General features: G+C 38.2%; 1 protein-coding gene across 1 annotated transcript in view; it reads left to right on the forward strand.

Moving 5' to 3' along the window:
• Positions 1–3,998: 3,998 nt before the first annotated feature.
• The window catches only part of IPO8 (importin 8), a 67,356-nt gene continuing 51,188 nt past the window's right edge, over positions 3,999–20,166 (forward strand). The window contains exons 1-5 of the mRNA XM_011979571.1: positions 3,999–4,428; positions 9,403–9,484; positions 15,904–16,060; positions 18,732–18,890; positions 19,893–20,049. Of these exons, the coding sequence (XP_011834961.1) occupies positions 4,345–4,428; positions 9,403–9,484; positions 15,904–16,060; positions 18,732–18,890; positions 19,893–20,049 (639 nt within the window). The 5' untranslated portion in view covers positions 3,999–4,344. The remainder of the gene's footprint in view (positions 4,429–9,402; positions 9,485–15,903; positions 16,061–18,731; positions 18,891–19,892; positions 20,050–20,166) is intronic.

The raw sequence follows: 20,166 nt of genomic DNA on the forward strand, positions 1-20,166 counted from the left end.
CCTTAGCAACCATAGATCGTTCTATATTTTTTTAGTTTTAAGAAAGTTATATAAATGGTGTTCGACAAGATGCAACCTTTGGGATTGGCTTCTTTCCCTCAGCATAATTCTCAGAAGATTCGTCAATGTTGTTGCACGCATCATTCCTTTTTGTTGCTCAGTAGTATCCCATGGTATAGATGTACCATGTTTATTTAACCATTCACCCACTGAAGGATATCTGGATTGTTTCCAGATTTGGGTTATGATGAATAAAGCTGCATATACACTCACAAAGTTTTTTTTTTATGAGCACAAGTCTTCATTTGTCTAGGACAAGTGCTCTGGAGTGCAATTGCTGGGTCATATGGTAGTTGCATATTCAGTTTTTTAAAGAAACGGCCCAATTGTTTTCAGAATGGCTGTACCACTGTACATGTTACCACCAACATATAAGTGATCCAGTTTCTGTACATCCTCACTAGCATTCGCTGGTGTCACTGTTTTTGATCTCTTCTTTTATGTTATTGGAATAACTGCTTTAAGTCTCTCCCTTCTCCAAACTATCATCTTTAGTGCTATCTGAGTTCAGTTTTAGACATGTGCCTTAAGTGATTTGGGGGATAGATATTGGTAGAAATGTAATAGGCATTTGGATATATTTAGTTTAAGGGAAGAGATAGATCTGATAACCAGTTTTGTAAGCTGTCTTTGTTTAGTTGATGGTTAAAGTTATATAAGTGGATGAAATGACTAAAGAATGGGTAGACGAGAAAGAGAAGATGGCTGAGGACAGAGTCCTGAGAAGCGTCAAAGAGTTGGGCAATTGAGTAAACAAAGGATTAGGAATGTATTCTGTAAGAGAAAACAAGAAAAGAGGTAATTTAAAAATATTACGAAATATGATACCAGATATTAGAGGCTGGGTGTGGTGGCTCACACCTGTAATCCCAACACTTTGGGAGGCTGAGGCTGCCAGATTACTTGCGCCTAACAGTTCAAGACGTCTGAGAAATGTGGTAAAACCCTGTCTCTACTAAAAATAAAGCCAGGCGTGGTGGCATGCGCCTGTAGTCCCAACTATTCGGGAGGCTGAAGTGGGAGAATTACCTGATCCCAGGAGGTTGAGGTTGCAGTGAGCAGTGATCATGCCTCTGCACTACAGCCTAGGCAATGGAAGTGAGACACCCTCCCCCAATCTCTCAATCTCTCTCGATCTCTCTCTGTCTCTCTCTCTCTCTCTGTGTCTACACACACACACACACACACACACACACACACGAGAGAGAGAGAGAGAGAGAGAGAGAGAGAGAGAGAGAGAAAACTTAAGATGAGAACTAAAAATGTCTCTTGCATTTGGTATGGCCCAAAGGGGTCGGTGTTCATCTTTGCTTGGCAGTTTTAGTGGGAAATGATGGGGAGAAACCTGGGGATAGGTGGTTGACGCATAAATAGGAAGTAAGCTGACACAATGAATGAAGACCATTCTTTGGAATGAAGAGGAAAAGAATGAGCAATCATTAGCATTACTGAAGATTATTTTTTTGCTAGGGGAAATGTTTTTAGGCCCAGGTTGAATCAGTGGAGGGAAAGAGGCTGAAAAGGTAGGAAAAAAACTTACACATTGTCAACAATGAGCACATTATAATGACTAAAATTTATTTTAGTGAAAAAATGTATTTAAGAGAGGAGAGATTTATGGAACAGGGTCCTGGAGGAGATGGGAGAGAATTGGGTTCAGACTGGAGAGGAGATGAGAGGGGTAAGCAGAGATGAATTTGTTGTTGAGTTGAGCCTGAGGGCTTTGCTCATCTTTGCAGGGTTCGGTGAGAAGGCACAGGGAGCTTGAGAAGAGTTCTGAGAGTTGAAACACCACTGAAGGAATGGAAAATGGTGCTGATTAAAGGCAAGGAATAGGATGGTTGTGTCTGATTAAAGAACACATATTTTTAGTGATGTCAGTTTGCACAGTGGGTCAAGGCTAGAGTTAAGAAGCTGAATTGGGGGCTTAATAGCAGAAAATGATGTGTAGTGAGCAATGGATAGACTAAGAACTGAAATAGTGATTGAATTAGAATATAAGCTTAGAATTTTTGAGGAAGAGAGAAATGGAAGAATTGGTTCTAATTATAAAAGAGGATATTGGAGTTAAGATTTTCAGAGGTAAAAAAAAATTTTAGACAATCATGATGTCCAAGAGAGTGGTTTAGTGAAATAGTGTTTGTTCATAAGACTCTGTAGTTATAAGGAGTTTCTATTTTATCTTGAAATTGATGAGAAACCAAGGAAGAGACATAGCAATATTAACCTTTCAGAAACTTTCTTTTGATGACAGTGTGAATAATGGATTAAAGAGGGGCAATACTGGAAGCAATTAGACATGTTAAATTCACTGCGAAGCACTTTTGCATCCAACTGAGGGGGAAGCTTTCAAGCCACCAAGTTTTCAGCCACATGTTTTCTACTCTGTCGATTGAACTCAGTTAATTGACCCAATCTATCTTAATTACCTGCTCCAGAAAAGATCATGTCCCCTCAGCTGTGTTTTGCCTACATCATCATCTTTACTAAATATAATTAGAACCCTCGCTTCTGGCTTAACCTCAGGAAAAACTAGCTCCTTAATATTTTCATGCCATTGAAATTGTGGCGCCAGATATGGCCACAGTGGATAGAAATAGTATAACTTTTCTCCTTACCTTTCACTACATTTTTGAGAAGGTCTGAAAATTTTTCATAAAACTCTCAGGCATGTAATTTTCAGTTTCTGTGACCTTTATCTTTCTGAAATGGGAGAGGTTCCCTTGTCCCCCTCACAGGGCGTGCATGGGGGGTGTGGCTCGCTTCTTCAGTGCCCCGCTGCTCAGACCTCTAGAGGCACATACAGACGGGAAGGCTGTGGAGCTCCGACCCCTTGGCAGTGTCTACGGGTGAATGTTTACAGCTCCTGAAGCCCCAGTGGGTGTGTGTTACAGGCTGCTCTTTTAGTTTGTCTAGAGGGAGCTTGTGTTAACCAGCTCTATTAGACCTTCTACCTTGTCGCAAGGACAGCAAGCTTTATGTATCCTGGGTTCTTGCCTTGGTATACCAGAAGAATTGGATCACACGTGGGCTTGGAGAATGAGTGCAAAGTTTTATTGAGTGGAAGTAGCTCTCAGCAGATGAGGGGCCCAGAAAGGAAATGGTTTTCCTCGGGCTCTTTTCCGACTGCCCGGGCCAAACTCCGCATCGTTCTGCCCGTGGATGGTCTGCGGATGTGCCAGCGAGCTCCTCTTTTTCCACCCTTATGCTCCTCTGGACGTCTGGCTGCCTGTGTGCCTGCCTGCTAGGGTCTGGGGTTTTCATAGGCACAGGATGGGGGAGTGGCAGGCCAGGGTGGTCTTGGGAAATGCAACATTTGGGCCCGAAGGCTGGAGTGCCAGTCCTCACCTAGGTCGGTGGGGGTGGAAACCTAGCCAGGGACCACACTCTCCTCTACCCGGCACTTCACGTCCCCCATCCCTATTATTTAAAGGGACCACGCTCTTCTATTCCCAGCACTCCCCTATCATTTCTACACTGTAAATTTTTTTTGTTTATATTTGTCTCATCTCTCAGGTTGTGAGTTCCTTCACATTAACTTGCATGGAATTCATCTTGTTATAATGTGGTACCTAAAAATCCTAGTACTCTGGTTCAAAAATAAATGTTTAACAAATGTTCAGTGAAAGCGAATGAATGAATGATGACTCCCACACACGGAGGAACCCTGCTCACCTGTAAGGTACATGATTTGAAGGTTCCAACAAGTCTGTCTTGAAACAGGCCCAGTTGCGATGCCTATACAGTTCTCGGACTAACAAAAAGTGTCACACCATCCAGATATGCTTAATTTGGAAGCAGCTGTAAGGAGACTCCCGGCCAGCTCAAGTTTCCTCATCTGGGAAGAGGCGGGAGGCTGCTAATCGTACGGAAGCATGGCGGCCGCCTGCCTGAGTTCGGGAGCGCAGGTTCCTCCTCGGGAAAGAAGCCGAGGCCGCTTTCCGTACAGCAGCATGGCGGCCGCCAAATGGAGGCGGTCATAGCATCACGCCAGGGGGAAGAGGCCGCCGTAAAGGAAGCTCTGCTTCCTCTTCTTCCTTCTCCCGCCTCCCACCGGCTGTCGTAAAAGGGTGAATGGAGAGCGAGTTGTGGGGGGGAAAAAGGGAGGACAGGGGGCGCGGAGTCAGAGTGGCGCAGCAAGTGGCCGCAGGTGGCGACGGTGGCGGGGATTGGGGTGTGAGGTAATCCAGGGGTCGCGAAAGAGGAGGCTGAGAGGGTCAAAAGAAAACTAAAGCTGCAGTCCGGCCTACTGGTCCGGGGGCCGCGGAGCCCCCACCCGGGGAGATGGACCTCAACCGGATCATCCAGGCGCTGAAGGGCACCATCGACCCGAAGTTGCGGATTGCAGCCGAGAACGAACTCAACCAGGTGAGGAGAGGGCCTTCGGCGCCCCTCTTCCGCCTGAGCGGCGCCCCTGCCGGCTGGCCGGGCTCCCCCTCCCCGGCGCCCCTCGTCCTCACCCCCACCAGGCTGGGGCTGACGCCTCACTGCGGGTCCCGCCCTCCGCCCCCACTGACCCCCCCCGGTCCAGTGGAGCAGGGCTCCCAGGATCTTTGCCGAGCAGCTCGCGCACCTGTTGGCCACCTTTGCACCTTTTCGTGTCGTCTTCCTTCTCCAGTGCAGTTTGTTCAGCCCACTTGGTCCGCAAGAAGCAGTTTTTGCAACCTGTGCTAGTGTTTTCAGGATGTGATTTCTTTTCCTTAAGTGCGCTGACTTGGGGAGCAGGTGGGAATTTTACTTACAATTCAAATCTGAGTTCATCTTTTCTCCAAACCCAGCCCTTTTTAGGTGTTGCTGTGGAGCACTCTGCCCACCACCTCCTCCTGTCGGGTTGGCAGGACTGTTTTGACACTGATTGGCCGAGTTTTGCGGAGCGCTGGGCAGTGCTGTTGGGAGAGTGCTCTGGGGAGAATAGGCAGTTTTCATGGTGGTACTGCTTTATCTAAGACACATTAAACTAAGATGTGTTTGGAGAAATTTCTTATAAATGCTAAAATGTGTAAGACTTTTCTTTTTTCCTCCGTCTCTTGTTCTTCCTGATTAGCCTTGACGTTTTTCCAGCGTTACCCCCACACTTCAAAATTTTAATGACCCCAAACTCTAGCTTATCTCTTCTTCCCTACCGGTACTTGAGAATCATAGACCCCTTACTAAAAAGTAGGAATTAAGAGCTACCCCTGGGATGGAGCAATAGCTGTTTTAGGTTGTGATAACCTGTAAAATGTAAATATTCAAAAATCAGCGTTCTCAAAGAGTTGCCCAGGACCTGGAGCTTCAGCATCACCTGAGAACTTACAAATTATGCAAATTATGGGGCTTCAGTCCAGACTTAAAGAATCAGAAACTGTGGGGGTGGGGCCAGTTGTATTTTAACTAGCTCCCCCAGGTGATTCTGTGCCTCTGGAAGTGTGACTAAAGTGTGATTGTCCTAAGTAAATGTTTCTGTTGGAATTGACTTTAAAAGGCAGCTGCATGTTGGGAATCTTTGAAAGGGATTATTTTAATAGGTAATCTAGGTGGAGTTTGGAGTAGGTGTGAATGCAGGATTCCCCAGAGATAAAAAGGAGAGTGAAAACACTGCCAATGGAGAGGAGGCTGGGTTGAACTAATGCCCTAAGATGATGTATTGGTGTCTCAAAAAGAAATGGACTGTCACTTAGAATAGCGGGAAGTTAAAGTCAGTACCTGTCACAGACTTTGCAGAGTAAAAGTACTGTATGTTGGCTGGCTGGAAGAATAGTAATCCAGAGGTTAGTTAGGAAGAACAAAACGAGCTGAATTTGCAGTCTACTAGTATGAACGGGGAGTTGGCCTGTTTATGACCCCCTTCTCACAATGAGGCCAGGTGTTCCTTTGATATCAGGTTACACTTCCCTGTCCTTCACCTAACCTTCATTTCTTTCTGATTCATCAGTATATAAGTACAGTTGATGTTATAGAAGTGGAAAAAGTACATTAGAAAGCCGGCAGAACTAGGAAACATTTAAGACCCAGTCCTATTTTTTTTCCGTGGTATTTCAGACAAAAGCAGGCACATTCAGGGTGGTATGGCCATAGACTCTTGATGGTAGTTCAGTCCAAATCCATTCCATCATCACTCTGCCCTGCCCCATAGTGTCCCACCTCATCACAGACCGTGATTTCCCCAGCAATTTCTAAAGGTAGCTTATTGCTATAACACTCTTTCAGCATTTATATTTTACATAAAGCATAGTGAAATGCTTTAAGGTTTTTTGAATTGGCTGTAAGTAGAACAAAATATAATGTCACCTAACCATGTAGTAAAACATGCTTATAATGATGGGTTTTGCATGCTTGTCCTTTGCCACCACTGTAACATCCGACTTTGTTGGATAAATGGGTGGGTAAATCACCATAAGTGGTTACGGTCCACCTCTTTGACTTTAGTCTAGATCTCCCCTTAGCAGTATGCTCTGCATAGGGAATGGGAGCAGCTTCTGCGGTATACTGATGGATCTGTCAATTGCCATTTAGAAAAGTAAGCAGCTTCTGCACAATAGCCTGTGTTCCAATGGATAAATTCTCATTTGGAGCTATATATTTTTTTCAGGCCAGCATTTTTCTGTTACTAGTGACTAGTTTTCTGACTGCTCTTTGTGATATTGTTTCTATGGGAAAATGTAGTTTTAGTTTTATCTCAGGATATTAAGAGTGAACCCTGTACGTCTTTCTCATTTTCTATAGACCAGAAGTCCCATTAGTGGCAGCATAGAGGAATAGGAATGGGTAGGTACCTTGCTGAAGTAATTCATCCAGAAAGGTGTCGTCTTTTAATAAATTATCCTTCCCATGGCCTCGGTAGGGAAATGAGTTTTTACTTTCATCGCCAAGCTTTGGAATATCTGCTTTCCATGCATGTGTACATGCCATTTGCATTACCCTTTATTAAGATAATTTGTTTATATAATAGCACAGATATATTTATTGAGTTAATATATTGCAGATATTGGTATAAAAGTTTGTTCCCATGGAGCTGGGGATACAGACAAGTAACTTATATAATTTCAGGTCATAAGTGCTGTAAAGCCCAAGCAGGAGTGTTGAGATGTGTAGCCATTTTCTGAAGAATGGCATTGAGTAGAGAGTTGGATGTTGTGAAGGAATGGGCCAGGCAAAGAACTGAGAGGAACAACGGTTCAGAAAAGGCCCTCAACTTGGCGTGCTGGAGGACTAGAAAGGTTAATGCAGCAGAGCAGTGAGTCAGAGGATGGGAGGAGACATCAGTTTTTTGCTTTGAGTTCTCATAAATGCAGCATTTAGTTAAGCAAACTGCTTATTTGCAGAAAACTTCACAGATACAAAATATCCTCAGGAAATCATTGAGAAATTAGTCTTGTTTATTTTTTAGAAACTTGAAGCCTGAAGAGGCACAAAGAAATTGGGTAACTATTTCTGAGTAAAGTAGTATGAAAATATATCTGATTTTATCTCTGAATGTTTTAGCTGGCCAAGCTAACATAGAATGAATCAATGCTGAAAGAAGACAAGGTTTCTGACATTTTTAAAAATGGCAGACAGTTGCAAAAAGGGGAGTTTCAAAATATGTACAATGGTAACAGTGTTGAAATAAAAGTAGTCTCTGCAATAGGTATATTACTTTCAAATAAGTAGCATTTATTTAGGTGTAAAGGTTATTTTGTATGTGTGGAATAAGATTTTTAAACAAATAACGGAAGTCAGTTTTTTTATGATTAGAATAAACTACATAGATGTTTTAATCTTAGATTCATGACAAGATCTTTCAGTATTTAGAAAGTTGTAAACATGAATTATAATGCATATGTAGAAGGTGAAGGCTGGGTGAATCTGTATTAATTTTGCCTCCTATCAACTGTTGTTGGAACAAATCTGTTTTCTTAAAAACTGCTTTAAAATTCTGATGGTTTGAATTATGGATAAAAAAGAATTTGCATGCCACAGATTTGAGATCTGAAGACTACACAGGATGAAAGGAAGAACAATTATCATTCAAATGTTTTTGAAGGATATAGAAAGATTTGAAAAGCACAATGTTCTTGGATGAAAAGGATTAATATTTTAAAAATGCCAGTTGTCTCCAAATTAATTTTGTAATCAAACATTTACCTTCATAGATGCTATCCTAATTTAAAAAATGAGTAGTATGCCCAAACCTAGCTGTGTACTGAAAGGGATGCCCCCGTAGATCCAGGCTCTGAGGAGAGGGGTGGTCTAAACAGACTCTCTGGGTCATTGTCTGGTTTGGCCTCACTGGAATTTGAGTCTTTTCAAATGAATGTCAGTGGACAAAGGCATATGTGGACTCTGGAATGTGACAGGACTGTAATATAGCTGTCTCTTATACACATCTAGATGTGTATAAGAGACAGGACAGGACTGTAATATAGTCCAGGCACTGTACATCTGGATATAATGTGATCAGAAGGAGTGGATGCTCTGCATTTTTTTTTGCTTTGAAGGTCCCAAACTCAGGAGCAGATCAAAGTAGAGCACACCTGTGGGGTGAAGTGACTCAGGCCACAGGGCAGAGCAGGAACTTCATCCCCACAGACTCACTTAGGCATTAAGTTTAAAAGACAGTACAACAGTAGAGGGCAGCTGGTGATGACGGAGCGCTCAACACCGTCTCGTGAGTCACACTGTTCCAATCTGGACTGGCTTCTCTCCATTGCTCATGCTCAGCTATGTAACATTATCTACTCTGTTTTGTTCTATTAGGTCTCCTATTTCCTGTAGCCTTTGTTTTCTGTTTGTCAAAAATACCATAAACAAAATTGAAGCACAAATGATCTAGGAAGAAATACTTGCCGTGTATAGGTCAAATAAAAGATTGAGATTTTAAATTCATAAATAGCTCTTAGCATTTCTTAAGAATAAAGCAAATACTCCATTTACAAAAGGATAAAGGGAGTAAGGAATTTGTAGAAAAAACAGCCAACAAAGAGGGAAACATCTAACCTCCTTAGTAATAGAGAAAATGCAATTGAGAATATTAATAAAACATTAAAGTTTCAAAGGAATGATGATACCTGTGTTAGATAGATGGACATTATCATATGCTGCTGTTGGGAGCGTAAATTGGTATACTCCTTCTGGAGACCATTCTGACAATATGTTAAAAAAAATCATAAAAGTGTTCATATTCTTTTATTCCTCAGTTTCTGCTCAGGAAAATTTTTTGACTTGAAGTATTTTAGTAATCTTCATTTTGCCTTGAAGGGTTTGTCTCAGTTTAAAAGTTTTTCTTCTATTTGGACAGTAATGTATTCAGTAACTGGTGCTAACTTATAAGCCACTCACTTATATTGCACTATTTTATAAAACATTTCTTTGTAATTTCAGTCCTACAAGATTATCAATTTTGCCCCCAGTTTACTTCGGATTATAGTCTCTGACCATGTGGAATTCCCAGTACGACAGGCAGGTGAGTTGGTTTTTTATCCTTTATAAATTTATTTGTAGGTGACAGTAGAATGAGAGTTTTATTTTAATTTGAAATATCTGTAATTTATTGAAATATTCGGAAGCACTCATGAAGTATTTCTAGTGACTTAAAAATTTACTTTCTTTTCCCTCAGAAATTTAGAGGTAGATACTGAGCTCTCAAATATCCTCTAGCTCTTTTTTTCCCCCTCCTTTCCCTTCCACCCACCAATTCCTTGCCTCTGTAACTTTGCCCTTATTTTTGTTAGCTTTCTCAATTTTAATAGCTAATCTTCCTAATGTTTTATGATTTCTGGTAGCCTAGCCTCTGGGCCCATAGATTAAGACCATGAATTTATATATGTGAATTCAGGCTCTGTTACGTGGCAAATCGTGGAGGTAATGTGTTGCCCAGATGTTCCTAACCCAGGTGACTGCGGAGCAGGACTGTTTTAAATATGAAACTTACTTTTAAGTCTGTGGGATCTTATGTTGTTTCATGATGTTGTATATTGTTCTTTTGTCTTGTTTTTTTATGGACTGGTCATTAGAGCCCAGAAGGTTAAAAATTAGAGCCTTAGAGTGTCATGAATTTTCAGAAGATAATAATCAAAAGCTAAAGGAGGTAAACGACAATAGCTAATTAAAAATATTTAAAAAGACTTGTTATGTAAGTGACATATATGCATAAGTAATTTGGACAATTTAGAAGAATACAAAGAAGGAAGTAAAATTACCCAACATTCATCACTCAGAAATGGCCATCACTACTCAAAAATGACCATCATTACCCAGAAATGACCATCATTAATGTTAGGTGAACATTAGCCTTTTCATGTGTTCAGGTAGAAGGATCAATGAACAGTTCTATAGAAATGGGGTCATAATCTACATGCTGATGAAAGTATTTAATTTTATTTGAACATAGAATAAAAAGATAAATATTAAGCTTTGGGAAGATTTGTAACACTATATATGATTTCCTAAAAGATCCCTTTGTGGTTAAGATAAAAAAGAAAATCCTATGGAAAAACACTGATGTTGGAATTATTTTTTGCTTTTATAAGGTTTACAAGACTTCTGTGTAAATTTTTGAAACCATAATTTGCACTTGTTTCATCTTTGTTTTATAAAATAGGGCTGTTCTGAAACAACATTTTGTTGAATGGAACCTATTTTAAAAACCTAAGTGTTTATAGGGCCATTGTAAAGTTCCTATGAAGCGTTTAAGAAATAACATTTTAAAAGATCTTAAAACAAGTTATTACATTAATGCCTTCCTTTAATGACATGGAAACATTAGAGAAACATAGTTTATATCTTACATTGTTCTTCACACACCCAAAGATGACTGCCATCAGCTTTGATGAATGGTTCTCCAATTCTTTTGTTTATATTACACATGCTATTTTACAGTTTCCTTTTTTTCATTTAACCATGTACCCTTGAAGATTGCTCCAAGTCAGTGCATATACATACTTCATTCTTTATAACAGCTGTGCAGTATTTCTTTATATAAGAATTACCGGCCGGGCGCGGTGGCTCACGCCTGTAATCCCAGCACTTTGGGAGGCCGAGGCGGGCGGATCACGAGGTCAGGAGATCGAGACCATCCTGGCTAACACGGTGAAATCCCGTCTCTACTAAAAATGCAAAAAACGAGTAGTCCCAGCTACTCGGGAGGCTGAGGCAGGAGAATGGCGTGAACCCGGGAGGCGGAGCTTGCAGTCAGCCGAGATCGCGCCACTGCACTTCAGCCTGGGCGACTAAGCGAGACTCTGTCTCAAAAAAAAAAAAAAAAAAAAGAATTACCATGGTTTACTTAAACAATTTGATATTGATGGATATTTCCGTTATTGTCGTTTTTTTTTTCATCGTTGATAGAAGCAGTGCTAAATGAGTATCATTGGATGTGTATCTAGGTACTTGTGGGAGTATTTTTGTAGAATAAATTATAAAAAGGGGGAAATGCTAGGCTAATGGATATTTATGACATTTAGAATTTAGAATCTTCTAAGTTGCTTTTGCTTACATTTTCTACCAGCAGTGCATTAGAATGCTAGGTTCCCCAAATCCTCACCAACTCTGTACAACTTAATGAAGTTTTGATGTAAAATGTAAACAGCATTGAAAGGCATTTTTTTCTTCATAATTTGTTTTTTTCGTAATTTAGATTTCAAATCTGTTAACTACCTTATAAAGTTTATCTTGGTGATTATTTCCTAACTTATTAGGACAACCTTCTTAGGGCAGCCATTTTTGTCATAGAATCTGAAATACATTTAAAAATTCTACATTATAACCTAAATTTAAGTGGTATTTATAAATTTTCTGCTCTGTTTAATCTATTATTAAAATATAAGGATGCTTCAAGACACCCAGACAGATAATTTATCATCTTTAGCATGACACTTAAAAAAGAATGTTGTGATTTTTGCTTTAAAAGAAAGCCTGTATAAAGCTGTAAAAAAAATTATGCTAATGTTAAGTGGAAATACATCTGCAAAATACTTTTTCTCTTTTGTTTGTGGGCAATATAAAGTGTTCTTGCTACCATCAAGCGTGCTCACTGGTGAATGTCCTTTCTTACCTTACTGTGAGTTTTCAAGAAACAGGAAAAATTCAGTATTTTGATGTTGCCAAGCAAAACGAAAAAATTTGAATGTTTGGTCTGCTGCTTTTCTTTTGAGGTGTTGATAAGCATAATAGCATTATTAATATTATGTTCAGTGAAGGAAGCCTATCTTAAATTTAGGATAGTTATGATCTGGAATGTCAAGTCACTTTTGTTTCTAATTTTTTACTCCTTACCTCTGATGAGAAGAGACTCTTTAGTAAAATTTCTCTAATATATGTAAATTTAGGCTCAGAAATGTACTTTCTTCAGTACATTTTGGACTTGCTATGAGAAGCAGAGAGTAGTTTGGATTTAAAAGTGGTGGTTGAGAGGTATTAGACCTGAAGAGGTCATCAGTGGTGACAGATGTGGGACTGTCATTTAAAAAAATAGCATGGTTTTTGATTTCTATAAGTTTGCCTCCTTCTTGTTCTTTCTTTTTGTTTGTGTTTCCAAAGGATGGACAGGGAGAAGATACAACAATTCATTCTGTGGTTATTTGTTCAGAGGTTATTTGTTAAGATTGACCTTAACATTATAGAGTGCAGAACCTAGAAATAAACAGAAAGATGCCTCTGTTTCTGATCAGTCCAGAAGCACTTTAAGAAACTTTTATTAACATTCATGCATTTTATTTGTAGAAAGCTTTGTAGTTTGTACTCAGAATCTATTTAATATTATTTTGATATAATTGACACATTTGTTGTCTAATCTAGCCTTTCACAGAGTAATAAGGGAGAGAAGGGCTACAAAATTACAATGAAAAACAGCGAGACTTAGAAACATCAACTCAAAAGCATGACATTCTGCCCACTGAGATAACAGTACTTTCTTCACTTTGAGGTTATGAAACCCAATTGACCTCTGTAGTTGTGTTTCTGGGTCCAGAGCTTAAGTGATGATTCATTGTGCTGAAGGAGAAAAGTGTGTTTGTGTTTTAGAAAGTTAATTTCAACTTATGATGCTTAAAATGGTGAGTGGATTTTGTAGGAAAACTATCTTAGAGCAGCCATTTTTATCATAGAATCTGAAATACATTTGTAAAATTCTATATTACAACTATCCTAAATTTAAGTGCCATTTATAAATTTTCTTCTCTTTTTAATCTATTATTAAAATACAAGGATGCTCCAAGACACCCAGACAGATAAGTAAGTTTAATACTTCCTTTATGAATTGGATTAAGATGACATTAGTCCTTTGTTTCTTAGTTCTGGCAAATGGTTTGTTGTTACGTACTTGAATTAAATGATTAAAGGGAGGTTTTTAGATTATTGATTGATATGGTAACAGTTATCTTTGGTATTTTTCCTTTATCTTTAGTAATCCATAATTATCCATAATAGTAATTTAAATTTTCTTTTTAATGTATTTTCAATTTTATTTTACCTAATTGTACATTTATTTAGGCATATATAAATTAGTCAGTGTGCTTTTTTTTAAAACCTATCTTGTTTGATGCACCATAATTTTTAAATTAAAACTTCTCAGCTGTAAAATTAATATTAATAGTATTTAATGACTAAATCATAAATAAGCCCATGATTTTACCATGTCTGTATCTTTACTGTCTAAAGGTTGCTTTTTGTTTTCAAGACTAGTTCTATAGGGATCAAAATGATTTTGTGAATAATATAGTTGATTTTTCTTTTTGCAAAGATTAATCCTGTGAAATCAGGCTGGGTGTTCATGCCTGTAATCCCAGCACTTGGGGAGGCTAAGGTGGGTGGATCACTTGAGCCCAGGAGTTCAAGACCAGCTTGGGCAGTATGACAAAACCCTGTCTCTACAAAAATACAAAAAATTAACTGGCATGGTGGTGCACACCTGTATTCCCAACTACTTGGGAGACTGAGGTGGGAGGATCACCTAAGCCCTGGAGGTGGAGGCTGCAGTGAGCTGTGATTGTGTCCCTGTACTCCAGCCTGGGCGATAGAGTGAGACCCTGTCTCAAAAAAACCCCCAAATCCTGTGAAATCAGTTTGAACTGCTGACACGTTGGTTCATATCCTTAGATCATTCATTCATTATTTTTTGAATAGTCTATACATTTTTATTGAATAGGTATTATTTGCCAGTCACTATTACATAATATAATAACTATACCCGATAAAACATGGTACTTAGTCTAGAGCCTGTGTGGTCTGAATTAAAAACAAGGGAAGAAAGAAAACCCTAACACACATCCCGCTTTATATAATTTTTGTTTTTACCCAAATAAATTGAAATCATAGATGGAACAGTTTTTCAGAACTTTAGGTACTCAAAACTAATGAAAGAGGAGCTTACAGGATGTCAAGTTCATAATTTCACTAAATTTCTTTTATGTTTTAGTTAATGTAGAACATATTGGTGTATTCTTCATGGTATAGTGCTTTTACTACCCAATTTAGCTTTTTTTTTTTTTTTGATGGAGTCTTGCTCTGTTGCCCTGGTTGCAGTGCTGTGGCATGATCTCGGCTCACTGCAACCTCCGCCTCCTGGGTTTACAGGTACCTGCCACCATGCTTGGCTAATTTTTGTATTTTTAGTAGAGACAGGATTTCACCATGTTGGCCAGGGTGGTCTCGAACTCCTGGATCAACTCAGGTGATCCACCCGCCTCGGCCTCCCAAAGGACTGGGATTACAGATGTGAGCCACTAAACCGGGTCACCAATATAGTTTTATGTTAAAAGTTGGGTGAAGAAAGAGTTGGGTGGGGAAAGAAGAGAAGCTTAAGGGAAGAAAGTTATGCTGCTTTCCAAATCACGTATCTTTATTCTTTATACACACACACACACACACACACACACACAACATTATAAGTATTTACTTACATTCACTGTTCAACTGGGATGGTTAGAAAGCTTCACATTCTGGCCAGGTGCACTGGCTTCTGAGGTCAGGCTTCTGAGGTCAGGAGTTCGAGACCAGCCTGGCCAATATGGTGAAACCTTGTCTAACTAAAAATACAAAAATTAGCTGGGTGTGGTGGCACACGCCTGTAATCCCAGGTACTTGGGAGGCTGAGGCAGGATAATCGTTTGAACCCGGGAGGCAGAGGTTGCAGTGAGCCAAGATCTTGCCACTGCACTACAGCCTAGATGACACAGCAAGACTCCGTCTCAAAGAAAAAAAAAGAAAAGAAAGCTTCACATTCCTTCTTAAAATGCTGTAGCAATATGTCAGCCTGTTTCTTTCAGAAGGCTTTTGTTAAAAGTTGAAAACAATTAAAAAGAATAGAACAAAATCAGATTATGTATTCTGATAGATGAGAACATATAAAAATTTCTTGAGTTTTCCAAAAATTTTTGAAGACTGATGTTCATTTCCCTATTATATTTACAAGTAGTAAATATTTCAAAAAGGTTGGAGGAAAATTACCAATACTATAAAAAGCAGAGATACTCCAAAATGCTAGTGTTTGATAGTAGCCAGTGGGAAAACAAAAAACCAAAAAAGCCACCTCCATGAAGGAAAGTAGAACTTTACCTGTTGTCACCTCAGAATTAGGCATTGCAAAAAGTGTGATTTTATGATCTCAAAGTATGTTTACTATGCATGATTTCTAGATAATTTTCCTGTCCTGTAAGCTCTGGATCTTGACTTAATGAAATATTTTCTGCTTAGACTAGCTGAAGTGAAACCTTTAAATTCTTATCCACTTGCCCTTCCTGATTTCGCTGTTTATACCTGGAAGAGTATCCATTTTTGCTGGGTTTCATGTTTAACATTGAAGTGTTTGGACTTTCATGCTCTATAAGGCTGAATTAAAGCCATTCTTTTTGGTACTGCTACATTAGCATTTTTTCTCAAACTCAGCTGCCATTTACCTGAAGAACATGGTGACACAATACTGGCCAGATCGAGAACCTCCACCAGGAGAAGCAATATTTCCATTCAACATTCACGAAAACGATCGCCAGCAAATACGTGATAACATTGTGGAAGGAATAATTCGGTCTCCAGATTTAGTGAGGTATGTGGTGCTATATCTTTAGGATTACTAGAAAGCATGAAATGCTTAGATCTGAGGGTAGGTGCTGTTGGATCTAATCCTCAGACTCATGTTTCTTTTTCTAAAGAGGTAAAGTAATAAAGAGGGACACTCAAAGAATATTATTTTACTTAGTGGTCTTTGCATTTGTAATTCTTTGTCTCAAGATATTTTGGAAAATATATGTTGCCTTATGTTGCCACAAAAAGAGGTAAGATTAAAAAAAAAAATCATACTTAACCAAAACAATTGTGTAAATCTTGCTACTTAAATGACCTTTATTCTTAGTAATGATCGCTTGACTTTTTTTACTACCTGCTTTTCTTTTCTTTGATACAGAGAGATTGATTCTGGGAATTTTTACCTACCACCTATCTTAATCTTTCCCTGTATTTTTATTCACATTTATGAATTGAGCATGTTTTCCTTCAGAGAAGACAGGATAGAGTAGGTATTAACTAGAAGAATTGTCTCCAGTTTTTGAAAATCATAGATTAGATGCCATAGAGCAGTAGTGTCCCTCAGCACTTCCTGCAGTGACAGTGTTCTGTGTCGGTGCTGTCTTATATTAGCCACATGGCATCAATGACTGTTGAGCACTTGAAATGTTGCTAGTGTAACTGAGGAACGGAATTTTTAATTCCATTTACTTTTGATTCATTTAAAGTGTGCATATGTAACTAGCAGCTGCTCTATTGGACAGAGCAGCTGTATAGTCAAAAATTTTGCAGTCTTAAAATAGGAGAAACAAATTCTTTTCAACACTCAAGATAGTAATTAGGTATCTTTTGAAAATGCAGGGACAAACAGGTGAAAACAGTGGTAGAGGAATGAAACTTTTTAATGTCAAGAAGTTGAATATAACGTTAGCCCTGAGTATCTAATAGCCATCATGACATAAGCAGTGGAAAAGGAAGAAAGTACGATGGGTAACAGGAAGGAGAACAAGCATTGAACTTTTAAAGCAATTAATTTGTTAAGAGCAGAAAATAGGTGTACTGGTTAAAAATAAATCACTATTATTCTCATTGGTTGCCCAAATGCCAGTCATGGGACTGATACCCCTGTGGTACCATCATATATCCATTTATTTTCAAAATCTTACATTTTCAGATCTCCCTTAATCTTCGAGTGGTTCTACACAGTAATGCATGAAGGATGGCCTTTCATAACCATCCTTTGCTTGGAATGAGAAAGGACTGGGAGGATCAACCTGAAAATGAGATTTAAAAAAATGAAAAGCTTCAGGTTTATTGTATACAAATATGACATTTATTGTTTAAAGGAGCAGCTACTCCTGGCACTAGAGGAGATTTTTATCTTTATTGTGGGACAGTTCTTTGTGGCTTTGCCCCTTTTATGTCCTTAAGGCTTAACTATAATCATTGTTTAAAGTTCTTCCGCCTATTCTCAAAGTTTAGGAGTATTACAAAGGGATTTTTCAAATAGATTTGATAGTGTGAAGAAAAGGCATCATTTTGTTTAATTTTACGAGTTTAAGTGAATCTGAGTTACTGGTTGTTCAACTGAAAATGCTTTCTTTTTTTTTTTTTAATTTATTTATTATTATTATACTTTAAGTTGTAGGGTACATGTGCATAACGTGCAGGTTTGTTACATATGTATACTTGTGCCATGTTGCTGTGCTGCACCCATCAACTCGTCAGCACCCATCAACTCGTCATTTACATCAGGTATAACTCCCAATGCAATCCCTCCCCCCTCCCCCCTCCAATGCTTTCTTTTATTTAGTTGCATTGTGGAATCCTAATTTTGCCAGATTTGTTTCTTAACTATTTGAAAATGTCATGTAAGGTCATATTTGGTGATATCATTGAATTGATAGTTTGTAGAAAAGAAATTTTTGCCCCTGTTTTCTTTTCAATTTCAGTTAAAGTGGAAATCTCATTGAGGAACTGATTACTGATCTATGTTATCAGATAACATATTTTAGCATTTAACTTTGTGGTTTTATTGAAGGAATATTTTCTTCCTCTGTTTTATGTATCTTCTGTTGGCTTTTTCATTTATTTCTTTGGAAGTAGCTCTTAGGTCTCCCCTTCAGGAATTGCCTCGCTAATACATGTTTCTTTCTTATACTCGGGATACACAAATTAGTATCTCAGACTGCTTTGGATAGATTCAACATACGGTGTTGGGTTTTAACTGATAAAGGATGAGTTCAAGGTTTTGGCCCATAGAGAAGCTTCCACAATTATGTAGGCCTTCTTTGTACTTATTTGTACCATCTTTAGACTAAGTTTGTCTGTTTGAAGTGTTATTTTCTTCCCCATTTAGGATATGGTAACCAAAATATGGGATATAATAAGCTGGGAAATTTTACAGAGCGGAGGTAGATTCTTTGCAGTTTTTTGAAAATTTTAAACTATTTAAAAATTTTTTTGAACTGTATTTAGGATAAGATAGCTTGAAAGGTTTCATTCATTTTAGGAACTCACCCATTCTGTTTATTTTCAGCAAGTTGAGCCACTAAAGATGTTTTTTTAGATATGTCTTTTCCCCTATCCCATGTATACAATTATATAATACAGGTAAATAGGAGATAACAAACTTTTATGTAAAATATTAGAAGGCTTTGAAACATAGTATTTATAACTACTTAGATTTTGGACTTTTCTTCCCTACCTTGTAGAGTCCAGTTAACAATGTGTCTCCGTGCCATCATAAAACATGATTTTCCTGGTCACTGGCCAGCAGTAGTCGACAAGATAGACTATTACTTGCAATCACAGAGCAGTGGAAGCTGGCTTGGCAGTTTATTATGTCTGTATCAACTGGTGAAGACATATGAGTAAGTTGGTTTCCATTGGCTGAAGAAAGCAGCCTTGTGTAACTTAGAAATAATTAAGTTGCATAGAGTGGTCTGCTGTGGATGTTCTGCACAGGTGATCAGATTAGTCTGGGAAATGTTGGGTTAAACATGCTTAAATGTGTTTATTTGCTGCAGTTATTGAAAGAAACTTTAATGTGCTGATGGATATTGCTAACCTCTGAGACAGTGATATAATATGAAGCACTTCAAAAACTTTTTAGTTGCACAGGACCATTTATTAACAGCTTCCTTGGAAACTCTGATACAGAGATACCTTAATACTTGTCTTCTAGGGAGTATGTTAAATAAACCAAAACATGTACTTTTTTGGATGCAAGATAGAAAATGTTGACGTTTCTTTGCTAGTGACATTCTTTTCCATAAAAGCAGTTTGGGTAGGTGGAGGACTAATATCACACTTAATAGTATTGCTTTCTGGTTTCTAGGAAGATTGCTACATGTGCATATAAAGTCCTGTAGTTCTCCTTTTAAACTGGTTAGTTCCTACCTACTCTACTTACGGAATTTTTGAAAATATTTCAGATTTATAGCAATTAAAGCGATCTAAGAGCAGCTAAATTTTAAACTACTTTAACTGCCCAATTTAGGGTAATATAAGAAAAAAACATTTTCTCCCATATTTGTTACATAGTTTGTCTATTTAAAATAGCATAGCAACTTGTATTTTATAGTACGAATTTTGGCTTGATGAAAATTAATTTAAATACTAGAAACATTCATGTAGGAAAAATGCAAAATAGTCTTGAATTGCTTTAAACTAGTCTAAACTGTGCCTAAAACAGGATGTGTTATTTTAAATTTCTTTTCAACTTAATTCTAGCAATTCAAACAGAAACTGTAAGCCAATGTTAATGATTTTGTTTTGTTAGTTTTATGTATTTAAAAATATTTTCTAATTTATTATTGATAGTTCTTTGGGTGGGAAAAATTACTTTTCTCTTTTTGTCTTTGCTCATGTAGATATAAGAAAGCAGAAGAGAGAGAACCTCTTATAATAGCAATGCAGATATTCCTGCCTCGTATTCAGCAACAAATCGTGCAGCTCCTTCCTGATTCCTCCTATTATTCTGTATTACTGCAGAAACAAATTCTGAAAATCTTTTATGCACTTGTTCAGGTAGGTTTCTGTTGCAGAAAACAAATATGGAGTCCTGTATTTCTGCCTGACACATGGAAAGTGCTCAGTAAGTATCACTTATTATTAAAAATTATTATATATTCTCCCATATATTTC

This window comes from Mandrillus leucophaeus, unplaced genomic scaffold (genome assembly GCF_000951045.1).
Source record: "Mandrillus leucophaeus isolate KB7577 unplaced genomic scaffold, Mleu.le_1.0 Scaffold203, whole genome shotgun sequence".
Classification (NCBI taxonomy): domain Eukaryota; kingdom Metazoa; phylum Chordata; class Mammalia; order Primates; family Cercopithecidae; genus Mandrillus; species Mandrillus leucophaeus.